At 45.5% G+C, this 12,787-nt stretch overlaps 1 protein-coding gene across 14 annotated transcripts in view; it reads right to left on the bottom strand.

Moving 5' to 3' along the window:
• Positions 1–12,787, bottom strand: part of BCAS3 (BCAS3 microtubule associated cell migration factor) — a 366,523-nt gene that overhangs the window by 20,041 nt on the left and 333,695 nt on the right. For 8 of the 14 annotated variants that reach the window (XM_075771147.1, XM_075771145.1, XM_075771159.1 and 5 more), the window contains one exon: positions 3,946–4,113. The exons of 1 other annotated variant lie outside the window; for it this stretch is intronic. In XM_075771147.1, coding sequence (XP_075627262.1) covers positions 3,946–4,113 — 168 coding nt within the window. Of the gene's footprint in view, positions 1–3,898; positions 4,114–12,787 lie in introns of all 14 variants that reach the window. 5 more of the 14 variants (XM_075771150.1, XM_075771151.1, XM_075771153.1 and 2 more) reach the window with 2 other exon arrangements.

Below are 12,787 nucleotides of genomic sequence, written 5' to 3'. Positions count from 1 at the left end.
GTACTTGTTGAAGGAATACGTAAATCAGAGGATTTACTGATTACAGTATTTTTGGAGTATTTAAGATTTCTAGCCTGGGCTGGCAATTTCTGCATGTCCACTTTGAGTGGAGTATTGTCAGAGAGATTTGTCTCCTGGAAGCACAGTTTCATAAATCACAATACTAGCTTTCTAGTCTTTTTTTTTTTTTTTTTTGAGAACGCAAGTTGAAGCTCCAGCACATACTCAGAAACTATACTGCAATGTAAATATTGTAGCTGCTTGAAAACAAAGCTTTACAAGAAATAGAGGTCACTGACCACTAACATTTTGTGAGTAGACCTTCATTTTTTTTTTTCAGTGAGAGCTTGACAGAAACTGAAACAGCAAAAACATCTTTTTGCATCTTTGCCAATTTACGCCTTCTTTGGAATTAAATGTGTATCTAGGCTGACAGCTTATGTACAGCAGACTCCACTTAAGATAGACATGGGTCGTCTGGATAATTGGATAACAAGGAGAAAAGCTGGTTTCCCAATCAAGTCAACTAGCTAGATGACTGGAGTTATCATTTAGGTCACAAGGAGAGTAGATTTTTGGGGGGTCATTTTCCAGACCTGGTTCTTCTCCCACCCTCTGTCCGACAGCCTTTGGCAACTAGTCGGAGTCAGAGATGCAAAAGACCTGTCAGGCCATCTAATTCCCCTTCCTTGCAAATGCCGGATTATTCTTCATGTTTTTAGCATCTTTTGGTCTGATGTTTCCCGCGTAACCAATCTTTGGGTCATTTGTGCCTCTGCCAACAGCCAGGACCATCGAACCAGCGAGGTGTTGCCAACCCTGCTTTGCAACGCAACGGGGTAGGCAAGAAACAAAGAGGCTGCGAATATCTACTCCCCAAAGTGGTCTGTGTACCATGAGCACGTGCTTCCTCCACACTACTGCAGCATATCAGCCCTCATTACTATATAAATCTACGTGTCAGCTATGTCCTAACAGTTAAGGCATTAAAAGAATCTATTTATCTCTTGCCATTAAGTGCATGTCAGGACCAGCTGAGCACTTGATAAAGTCTCGCTGTCCACCCTATTGCCCATTTTGTCTTTGTCCATGCAGTGGACCCGAGCCCTGTACATGCACGTATCTTCACATTCAGAGTGAGAAATTTTCATTAATTCATGTTTCAGTTCGAGTAAGACTTTGCAAGTTTCATTAAATCTCCGCAAAATGTATTTAAGGGCTGAAGAGAATCCAAGGAGCACAAACCGGGGTTAAAGGCATGCATAACATAAAGGCATGTGTAAGTTAAAGTAAGTCATTTTAGGACTATTAGAGGGAGGTTTATAACTTCCATAATTATGAGGCCAATGCAGAAACATAAACACTGTCTTTGGAACCAGTACCAATACATAAATCAACTACCAACAAGCAAATTTAGGGTGTCCTTCTCTGGTGAACTCTTTGCTATCATTTCATTGAGGTGAGTGGGCAGAAGAGAATCCAAGCAAGGAAGAGCTGGGCTAGAAAACTGAACGTTTTTCAAAGATAATTCAGTTCAGCCTAGGTTTGCTAAGATGTAAGTGGTTTTGGGGGAAGTGAAAACTATCCTCCTTATTACAAGCCAACAAAGACACCTCTTCTTTGAAGCAAGGGTAATGTACCTCCAAACTTATCTTTCCCCATTTATTACCCAGCAGACAGATGCTAGCACTTTACCGTGCTCCACAGCTTGACAAATGGCTGGCTGGCAGCCTGCCGCGAGCGCGGCCACGCAGGGTGTAGCGAGTACTCCCTAGGCGAGTGCAGTTCTCCAGGTATCATCTGAGCAGGAGAGGACTTTTTATGGCCATCTGGTAAGAACAGCTCAAGAGCTGTTAGGGGATGGAAGTGGAAAGGGCACGGGAGTTCACAGCCTTATCACTAGGTTTTCTCTGCTGCACTGAGTCACCACATGCCCAAATCCTGAGAATAAAGTATGTTAGTGATAGAGAGAATCCCACGACAGGCAGGAAAGCACAGAGCGTAATGACAGCGAGAGGAGGGCAGCGGGATGGGGTGAGTTGGGTCAATGCTCACGTTACTCACTATTGCCGCCTACATTTGCTGCTTTGAGATGGCATCTATCTTACACTCACTATGAAGATTTATGTGTCTGGAGTAAAAGCAGGGAGGAATCTCTTTGGATGAATTTTAGCTCAGTGACGGCAGCTCTGTAAACGGTTCCTTTCTGTCTTTACACCTGCAGCGCTGTGAGCCTGATCGTATGCCAAAGAAGTCGGCACTCACTGCTGTCAGCTGGGTTTGGTGAAAATGGGAGGAAAATATAGATCGCTGTCTCTGACAGAGTTTTTGGTTTACAATATAATATAACGTGAAGTCTCTGGGGCAGTCAGTCACCTTAACTTGGCACATCTAGATGGCTTCAGCTTTCAGAGAAGTTTCCCCAACGTACACAGCCTGAGGGGAGCCGACCTCTTATCGGAAGTGGGTACCATCCCAAAGTTCACTCTGATCGCAGTATGGGTCAATAAGTGATGAAATATGTGCCTTTGTCCATTTTCACAGCCTGTTTTTCCACCTTCACGGCCCTTTGCAGACATGATTAAACTCCACACCAGCAACGTGAGGCAACTCTATCCTCGTTGCAGTGATGGAGCACTGGAGTCATGGGCACGTCAAGTGCCTCATCCAAGGCAACAAGCTGGTGAGAATTTGCACCGGATCTGTAACTGAGACCCATACTTAGTGTTCAGCCAACTCTTTCTGTTAACACCAAATCATAAACCATCCCTTGACTCCATCATTTTCGAGATGAAAATCAGAGGAAAGACAGTTTGAAAGATGACAAGTTGGGCTCTGAAGGGTTCTTCTGCACCGCTCAGCAGCTTGGTTATTGCTATTTGCACCTACATACGAGGGCTTATATTCTGCTTCTTTGCAGCCTCCTCCTCCAGACGGTGGGAGGCAGCAGCAGTGTGGTGACCTGCCGTGGGCTACGTGCTCAATAGTGACCCACCTGTAAAGCGGGGAGGAGAGACCTGATGGGAGAACCCCTGAGCCTTCTCCAGCCGGAGCAGCGCAGGGCAGGGGAGCCCAGAGCAGCACAAGGCCCTCAGCAATACGAGGGCAACAGCAAAAGGAAGAGACGGCTTCTGCTCCACACGGCCTTCCTCTAACGTCCGTAGGTTGGCACACCCATACGTTTCTGCTGGAGCTTGTCCTCTTTTTTTTCCTTCCCAGGCAAATTGCCAGAAGAGCGACAAGCAAGCTGGCAGCTGATGTTAGAAGCCACCAGCACTACTAGCTGCTGGTCACAACACAAATGGTGCGTGGATCAAAGATGGGCCTAGTGCTTTTACTAGAGGACGTTTTTTAAAACAAGTCAAAATTAATGAGGGCGATAAAACCGCAATAACTGTGCTTTAACGTTTCTGAGCATCTCCTACCACTGGGCCCCTTCTGAGCAGCATAATCTCTGACGTGCCATTCCATTTACTTAAACAGATGATATAATTTATCAATATAATGGACACTGATGAAGATGGATTAATTTGGATTACAGAACCAGCGCTTCGCAGTGGCTCTATTCAGGACACAGAATGAGGATGTGTGTGATTATGACATTGTTTGGAGCAGGGTGGGCAAGGGCAGCAATCTGCACAGAGACTCGGATGCTCCCGAGTTGGCAGGGGAGGGAGGAGAGCCCTTGTCACAGCTGGATGGTGAGGAAGCTTCAAGCACCACTATTTTTCTTCAAGTTACTTGAGACTTCTCAGACTATGTTTATGTGATCTACCAATATTTGCTTTTTAGAAACGACTTGTCTCACCCTAAGTGAGATCCCCGTAAAATTAATTAATAGGAGAGGTAGCGTACAGAGAAAAGGAAAAGCAAAACTTAAAAAAAAAAAAAAAATCACCATTGGGTGAGATGTACGTGATCTCTGATCACACCTCTTCTTTGTACCTGTTCCTGATCCCACTATGTCCCTGCTGGGAGACTCGCACATCGCGTCGGCCAGGCGCTCCCGAAGGCCCTCTTCAGTGTGCTCCATGGAAGACATGTGACGGAGACCGAAGTTCTCGGGCCAGCTCCCACACACCTCCAGCAAGGTCACGCTGCGGTCGAAGGCACCTTCAACAGACAAACGGGAGATGTTTGGGAGACCCTGGCACCAAACGACTTCCATACATGTTATTTATTGCATTGGAAAGAAAGAAGCCCTTGTATTTTCAGTTCCTGAAAAGCTAATTTTAGCACATTGGTTAAAACGTTGGTGTTAATAGCACAGCAGGAGCAAACAGAGCCCTAAGCACTGAACAGCTTTGACCAGGCAGCTGTAAGCAAAAAAGTTAAATGAAAAATACAGACCCAATTCTGGTCTCACATTAGTGAGAGTCAGGAAATCAGCATAATGGCACTGATAGAAATGTCAACAGAATCAGCAACTGTAATGTTAAAAACCTACACGTTATTAAGTACATGTTAGACAACTAGAAATTATTTTTAAAGTTGATTTGCCTTTCACTGGGCTGTTGAGCACTCTTCCCCCTTCCTGGACAACGGAAACAGTCATTTTGTCTTTGCTGACGGGCACAAATTTTAGCCAATATCCCTTTCTTGCTCTTGAGCAGAAAAACGCAAAGTGCGGTAGACCGATGAGGAAAGGACGCCTTGCTTTCTGCCTGGTGTTTGAAGTATGTCTACTGGAGGAAAAAAAAAGTGAACCCGTCTTTCAGTCTGGGATGTCCGTAGTGTTCTCCTTTCCCACATGTGAAATTTTAGGTCAAACGTGAGCTAACAGAGACTCCTTCATCAGCAGCACCTTACTGAAGACGCTGGCTATTGTGACGGAGCGCACGTAACCTACAAAAGATACTTGAAATAATTCCTTAACTTGCAGTTATTACCTCATTCACAACAGGGTATGATGTTCTGCTGAACGCAAAGATTAGATTCTGAATTCAAGATCACTTCAAAGTACAAATTAAAATTATTCTACTTTATTATACAGCAAGTCTTCTGCGAAGGCTTACTTAAATCATTCCCACTTGGAACAAGATTACAGTTATGCTTTGTTGCTTCAAGCACATACTATTTACTCAACTATTAGGTAACTGAATATGCAGCATTTATTGTGCCTGGTTTCTGCCAGCCTACCGAGGGGAAAAAATGCAAATGCCAATGTTTCTCAAAGTTAAAAGTACATGAAACACGTCCTTGTTATCAGGCCTTTGGTTTTCCCCTTTGATCAGCCGTCAGAAACTATCTACACTTGTAGTCTGTGACTGTACAGCTTCACAGCACACTCCCTGCCACTGACAGGTGGTAATAGAAAGGGTGAGAGACCAAGCCCCGCGGCAGGCGTCCCTTCCTCTGATAACGTCCAAAGTACCGTGTGATAACCGTTAGTAAACACTCGGGCAGCCGGTTAATCCATACATCAGCAAAGAGAGGCAGATAATTTTGAACTCTAATGGCACGGACAAAAGCACCAGGGCTGGCATTCAGGGATTTATATGGGCTGCAATGGTGACTTCTGGCTCCTGAATTTCATCGGCGCGCACAACTTTGATTTATCTCTTTGCCTGGCTGCAGAGTAGATTCCTGGCACTAGAAAACCATCAACACTAAAATGGACCTCTACAAAATGGGACCGTGGCTCTTATGTGATGCATGCACTTGAACTCTGGATGAATCCCAGTTTAAACCGAGAGGAAGAATGACCAAATATTTCAACTTTTAATGGGTCTTTGGATTTATAAGGTTACTCCAGTCTACTAATTTGTTTTAAAGCAAGGGTTCTTGAAGCTTGTTTGAGAAAATGCAGTGAAGAGGCGAAGTAATTTCAACGATGTTTAAGTCTCTGCAGCATTTCCGTATTGTCAGCTATCTTAACTGCAGAGGGAAAAGCAAGATTTGGTCTTTTTTTTTGAAGCTTCTTTTTTCAAAACATCCTTCTGCCATTTCATGCGACCCTGCGACCCCCACTCCGCATACACTCCGAGACCCCACCGATTTCGGTCGGTTTTGACAGGGCTGTTCGTGTGCCTGGAGAGCTATCAGGAGGGCTTTTAAACCCGCATCCCAAAGCCCCAGGGTGGCAGCGGGAGATGATGAGCTCCCACGGGTTTGCAGGGCTGCGCCAGAGATGAGAAATCTCTTCTTTACTAGTGTCTGCCCTTATTCCGAAAGTGAGAAATGGGAGCATTTCTGCTCCTATAAGCAGACATATGAATAATAAGGCAAATGGCTTTTGAAGCTCTGCCAAGATGCCTGCATATGTGTACAGGGAGAAACTTCATAGAGCGCCGGTCTCTGGCTCCTGAGATACTTGAGTGAAAGCAAAGGAGACAAGTGCAGCGTTACCTCTGCAATCAGGGCCAAGAGCTGCCAAAACTTCTTAGCAGCAACGTGTGAGGTTGCAAGTGTTAATGCAAATGCAGGTTAGAAGGATTAGCTGCACGGAAAGTTTTCTTGTAAAAAACCGTAAGGCTGGTGAAGCTGTAGTTTTATCTATCTTCCCTTTTCACTCCTCCGCGTTAGGCGTACGCATCTGGCAATACGATTCACGTCCAGGCATCCTGCTATGATTCACCAGCCACCACCGTGCCCTGCGGGTGATCACCCTGCCTGTGAGTAACGAGCGGCGGGGGCAGAGGAGGTCTGTGCACCGTCATCTGCTCCGTGTTGCAGTGGAGTCCACAAATCCCTCCTTATTTCAATATACACGTTGATAAAATCGGTTCCACGTAAAGCTGAATGCACAGATGTGCGACCGAGGTTAGTCGGGCTGTGGGGGTAGAAAATGGGACCTTGCTTGAAGAGGCAGGTCCCTTCCTACCATAAACCCCTGGCTCAGTCCCTCTTTCATGTGAAACAAAACTGTTTCAGGAAAAACAAGACCAACCCTCGTGGACTTTCCTGTTCTGCTTGCCGCTGCATCAGCAGACAGTAGATTTAGCAAAGTAAAATAAATTTTTTCCAGGCAGAACGAAGTCCTGGGTATTTTTACGCCTTGGAAAATTCTTCTGTGAAGTGCAGGAAATGGCAGATGGGCTGGTTACTCCCCAAGAGTCTTTGGGTGCTTTGCCCTACGTACATCGTTACCAACGGCACACGAGCTAATGGCATTAAACTTACACTGATAGCAGCTAACCGTATCTCTGCTATTTATTAAATTGTAATCTCTTTCTGGCTGCCTTGCTCTCCCCTTTTCAATCCTAGTATCTCAGTTGATAACGTATCAAATTCCCCATCGTCGGCCAGAGAGAAGTTTACAAATAAACCTCAGTGGAGTGTCCTGCTCTCAAAATCCCCCAAACCCACAGCCAGAAGGTAACTGCAGAACCGATGCGGCTGAGAAAGCTCCTGCTGATTCAAGGGATTACTGAAGGGTTGAGAGAAGGCAGACTTCGCCCCGTGCCTCTCCTGACAGACCGCTGAAATCCTACTGACAGCCACCAATATCAGACTTGATGTGTGAAGCCTAGCCTTTCTTCTGTCCCCCAGACCTGACACAGCTTCGAGAGCGGAACAGGTTCCACCTAAAAGGAGCAATTCATTCAGAAACAACTCAAGAAAGAAGCAAATTAGGTATTATTTTAATCAAGCAACGACTAGTGAAATCCTGGTGAAACCTCATTAAATCACTGAAAAAAATCCCAGTCATTTAAAATTGTGTCACTATTTCATCCTATCCCGTGGTGCTTTCAAGCTAGCAGAACATTTACTTCTCCCCTTATTTAGTGAAGATGAAACTGGCTGGAAATTAGGACCATCAGCCTCCTCTGTACGATGCCCAAGCACTGTCCCAGACCACTATGAACAAAAACCAACCCCAAATCAAACCAAATGGAACAAGCAGAAACCTTGGCTTCAACATCTAGGTCGAAAGTGCTTTGTTTTGCAATTCCAGCGTGTTTAGCTTTACGCTGCCCCAAACACTCCAAGCTAATTCTGCTCCACACGCAGCGTTCTCCTATTAAAACTTTAATTTTCTCCTGATACCGATCTCCCACTTCTGTCCTTCCACTGACATTTGCCTCCCGACGAGCACTGCCCTTTACTCAGGCCACTGCCGGAGGGAGCAGAATCCGCCCCCCCCCCCGTCTTTCTGCTTAACGTTTCTCACATTTTATTAATGGCAAAGGCTTCTGTTATTTCTCATACCAAATTACCTCGCTTAGAAGCACGGGATTTGTCTTTCGCATCGCAATTGTTTCAAGGCTTTTAATATAAAAGGAAAATAAATTCTACAGAAAGAAGAAAAAAAAAAAAGCCCCAAACCTTGGAAATGTCCTTTCATTTCACAGTTAGCCCTACCAACCAAGACCGAGAAAACCAGAGAAGCTTATTTTTTTCTCTGAAAAATCTAGTAGTAAAAAGTATTTTTACAAAATATTTTAATGCTTCTAGTGTGTTATTTTTCTAAGTCAAAATAGCTAAGCTAAATCTTTCACCATAGCCCTTTAATTCAAAAGCCAGGGGAAATTTTTTTCATTAAACCTCTGGACGGCTTTGTTTAAAATATGAAATCAAGTAGCTCCATTTCCTGTCTTCTAAGGAACAGTAAATCAAAAAGAGTACGTTCTCCAAAAATACAGTAATGGTTCTATTAAAGAGCTTGACAGTTTTGAGCCTCACCTTGCATATTGCAACATACGTGTGAGCAAAAATAACAGAGTAAATAGGAGAGGAAATGACCTGCCAATTTTAACCGATAAAAGATGCGTCCTTCTCATGAAAGAGATGGGGGTTCGACCCCCGGGGACGGCAGACCCTGGGGCGCGACCAAGACGGTCTCAGAGGGAGAGGAGGGGCTGCCCATCACCAAGCCCCTGCCTTGCCTGGCCCCTTCCGAAGCCGGAGCGGACTTTGAAGGGAGTCCCGATTCACTTGGCACCGGCAGAGCCGGTAACCGCAGCGTGAGCGTGACAGAGCTGCCCAGAAAAGCCTCGGCCGGGAACGAGAACCCCACGGGCGTGTGAGGAACCAGCGCGTGGAAATTCCTTGCCCAAAGCAGCGAGTCAAATCGTAACGTACCCCATTTAAATATTAATGGGTGAACTTCCCTACAGGGTTTGCCAATTCACTTCCACGCCATAACTTTGTTACTGCGGGGGGATGCCACAAAGCAGCAGCGCTCAGTACTTGAACGGGGACCTGTGCAAATACCTTATTTAAGTGGGGAGGAGGCGGAATCTCCCCGACCTGCCCCATCTCTGACTTTTGAACACGTGCCCGTGCTCGGCGGCACGTGCTGCCGATCCTCTCCCGTGCACAGCCCATGTGCTGCCTTCCCGCTCTCCCACGGCACGTGCACGTCAGCTTACGTGTGACAGACTTTGCAACAACTCACCTCCGTGCACGGCTGTTAAATCAAGGTGTGAGCGTTAATTATTGCCTTTGGAAACAACGGCAGGAGCCAGAGCCTTTGCGAATAACTCCATTTCTCTGTCATCTTCCCTCCCACGGAGTTTCTTTTTTTCCAGAATCGCTCACAGTTCTGCTATAAACAGGACATTACTCACCAGCTCTGTATCCTGTGAGTGCATTTAATTAATGGAGCCTTCAGTCGGGGTGCCCAGTCCCACAGGCAACGAACACTTTCAAATCCCTTTGAACTTTTGGCTAAGCGAGGCTGAGAGGTTCCTGCATCCCTCCTCAGCACACTACAGACTTGTAAACAAAAATACTGTTTATTCCTCTGTCATTACTTCTAAATGAGTTTTAAGCAAACATGCAGCTGCCGGGAGGAGCAAGCCCGGCGGCGCGGTGGCCCCGGGAGCCCCCGTGCCCAGCGGTGCTGCGGGGATGAAGGCGGATGGTCAGGCAGGAGGTTGCCCAGCCGTTGCCCACGTCCGACGCGGTAGCGGCCACACGCTCCCGCTGCCCAGCTCGGGACACTGGCCGAGGCGACGGGTGGCAACGTTCAAGATCATAGCGGTGCCTCGGCGCAAGCTCGGCAGGTCCTTAGGGACCACCTCGCCCTCCTGCTCCTCCCCGCTGCCCCGAGAAACGCCGTCTCCTCCGGTCCCGCACAAAGGGTTAACCACGGGCTCAGGAGAAGCGTTTCAGATGATTAGGAACATAGCCAGCGATCACAGCCATCGTGAAGGCTTTCAAATGTGAGCGAGGCTGCGATTTTCAGAGCTAGAGCAGTGAGATATTTTTATAAATACATAAATCTTTTCAAGGAAAAACAAATATTGAGGAAAGAATGTAAACATTATTGTAAAATGCATAATAAAATGTCTGTTGTTTGTTAATTTTGCTCCTTATTATCCAGTCTATCTGTACCACCGATGTTGAAACATTTGCCTTTTTTTTTTTTTTTAAACTCCCTTATTCATTTAAAAATAGTTTCCTGCATGTTATATGAATAAGCAAAACCTAAGGTCCTAAATCCAGGAGAACTTTGAAGTATGAAACCCATGGTCTATGGGAACTATGTTTTCATTAATCAAAGTAGATGTTTCTAAAGCCATCAGATTTATCATGACTGGATTTCATATGTGAAACCCAATATACACACAGACATACACTGCTTGTCCTTTTGGATTAGTTCTGACCTTTTACTCTCCTTTCTGAAGGATCTGCCTTTCCTCAGAGCAAGGCTGCCCTGGTTTACCACTGCATCAGCCAAAGGAGCCTTGACAAAGTACGTTTCCAACTCTCCGCTTTCTGTGTCTGAGTACGAGTCTGGGTTAAGGTCAAAACATAAATGATTAAGTATATTTATTAAACTCTGCCTTTGCCTTGAATGCTCCCTGCGACTCTGTTATATGCCATCCAAACTGCAGTTTCACACCAGCCCGCTGGTAATACACCTGGCCACCAAACGAGGGACCCGAGTGTCACCGCAGCACCGACGCTGAGCCCCGGGCTGGTGAAAGCTGAAGGAAGCCCCTCAGAGCCCCCCGAGCATCGCCGAGGGCTCCCGCGGCCCCGGCCGAGCGCCTGGCTTCCCCGGAGACACGGAGGTTAGCAAAAGGACACGGGAGAGAGACGGGATGGTTTAAAAACCGGAGGCAGGATGTGACATCCATCCAAAGCAAGACTTAAAAGATAAAATGCAAAAAAATCTGCATTTGGTGTCACTGGGGAAATTTATGCCGTGGTTGTGCAGTACCAGAAGCACAGGACTTTTAAAGAGTAACGCAGGGGCCGGGGGCGAGCGCGGGCTCTGCCGGGGGCACGGGGGGCTGCCGCTGCGTGCTGCAGGCACCGATGGGGAAGGTGCAACTCACCTACAGCCTAAGGAATACAGCGCACTGAAAAATAAGATGGGTGTGTTTTTGCAATCCTGGATGCAATTTATCTAGCGGTCTAAAAGCAAAAAGAGACGGAAACTACGGTATAACTGGATGCTATTACGATTTTAAAAACAAAATACCCCCTCATAATAAAATTAATTTCCAAGAAAAAAAAATGTTTTTTTCCCATTGAATAGCAAGATTCTTGCATATTTTAACTCTTTACAGCTTTGCAGAATCACAATGCCTGGAAAAAATCAGGAATGCTATGACCAGCTCCAAGCCCCCTTCGGGATTAACATTTCTTTACATTTAATCCTGACAGACAGTGGAGGATCCTGAGGAACAGAGTTCTGCGCCGCACGGGGCAGTCGGGGCGGGTGCGTGTTACCAGGTACGATTCTGCACAGCAGAAACTTCACCTGATGGTCTTTCAAGCTCTAGGTCTGGAAATTTCATTAAAAAAGGATTCGCAAAAGATCTTCAGCACTTTTTTGTTTTTGCAAGGTTGGAAATGTTTTCTTGTGGTATTCACATACTTATAATTCTCAGTCCTGGTTAAAATTAGAAAATCCAGTAACTTTTTTTTCTCATAGCAAAGTTTCCCACTCTCTGAAGATCTACGACTTAGTTCAGCTTACGATAAGATGAACGTTGAGATTTTCAACAATGCCTAGGAAATTTAAGCACGCAATGAATTCCATTAAATCTCAGCGGAGGCTTTTTTAAATGACTCTTTATCTTGTTTTACTTCTCATCTGAATAAAAGCTGCAACTTTACGATGCTGAAGTCTTTGTATCGGCTTCACTGAGAAAAGCTGTGTAAGATGCGGGAAGGATACATCTGGCATTTCTGTGACACTACATAACCATGCTTATTTGCTTATTTGTTTAGATGCCAAGTCATTTCTGAACTCTTTGGAAGAGGTTTGCAGGCATACCCTGTCTTAGCAAGCTCATTGCGCGAGATAGAAATATGTCAGTTCCACTGGAGGGGTTTGAATAATATATTACTTCCCTTAAGAAAATAGCAAGATTTATCTTACTTATTATCAGTCTCGTGGCATATACGAATGCACATATATATACACACACACGTACAAAGGACACATAATGGATTATAAAAGGTTCATATTTACCCACAAGTAAGGAGAGATCTGACAACTCATCGGGGTTTTCTGGATAACTAAGATCTTATGTTACACTTCGAGACACAAGTGTGGATTTGTCATATTGCTTAAGAATTAGTGGTAACTGTCTGAGCCAAGGAATTTAATTCTGATTGTTTCACTTGAATTAAAAAAATCTTAGTGTTGAAAAAACATTGGAACTGTGCTATATACTAATACATCACTCAAATTGTAATAGGAGACTCTTTCTTGTGTAATAGCAACAGAGAGTGTAATGCTTGGAAAGGCCAAGTTCATTGTGGGTACGGTTCCTCCGCAGCTGAGCGGTAAGGGATACTGTATCTTAAACCCGCGGCGAAGGAGGGGCTGGAGCTGCACAGCGGGGCTGGATGTGGTCCAGCACGCTGCCCTAAACCCGGC

The sequence above is a fragment of the Balearica regulorum genome, chromosome 19 (assembly GCF_011004875.1).
Source record: "Balearica regulorum gibbericeps isolate bBalReg1 chromosome 19, bBalReg1.pri, whole genome shotgun sequence".
NCBI classification, from domain to species: domain Eukaryota; kingdom Metazoa; phylum Chordata; class Aves; order Gruiformes; family Gruidae; genus Balearica; species Balearica regulorum.
This window is presented reverse-complemented; position numbering and strand designations above follow the sequence as displayed.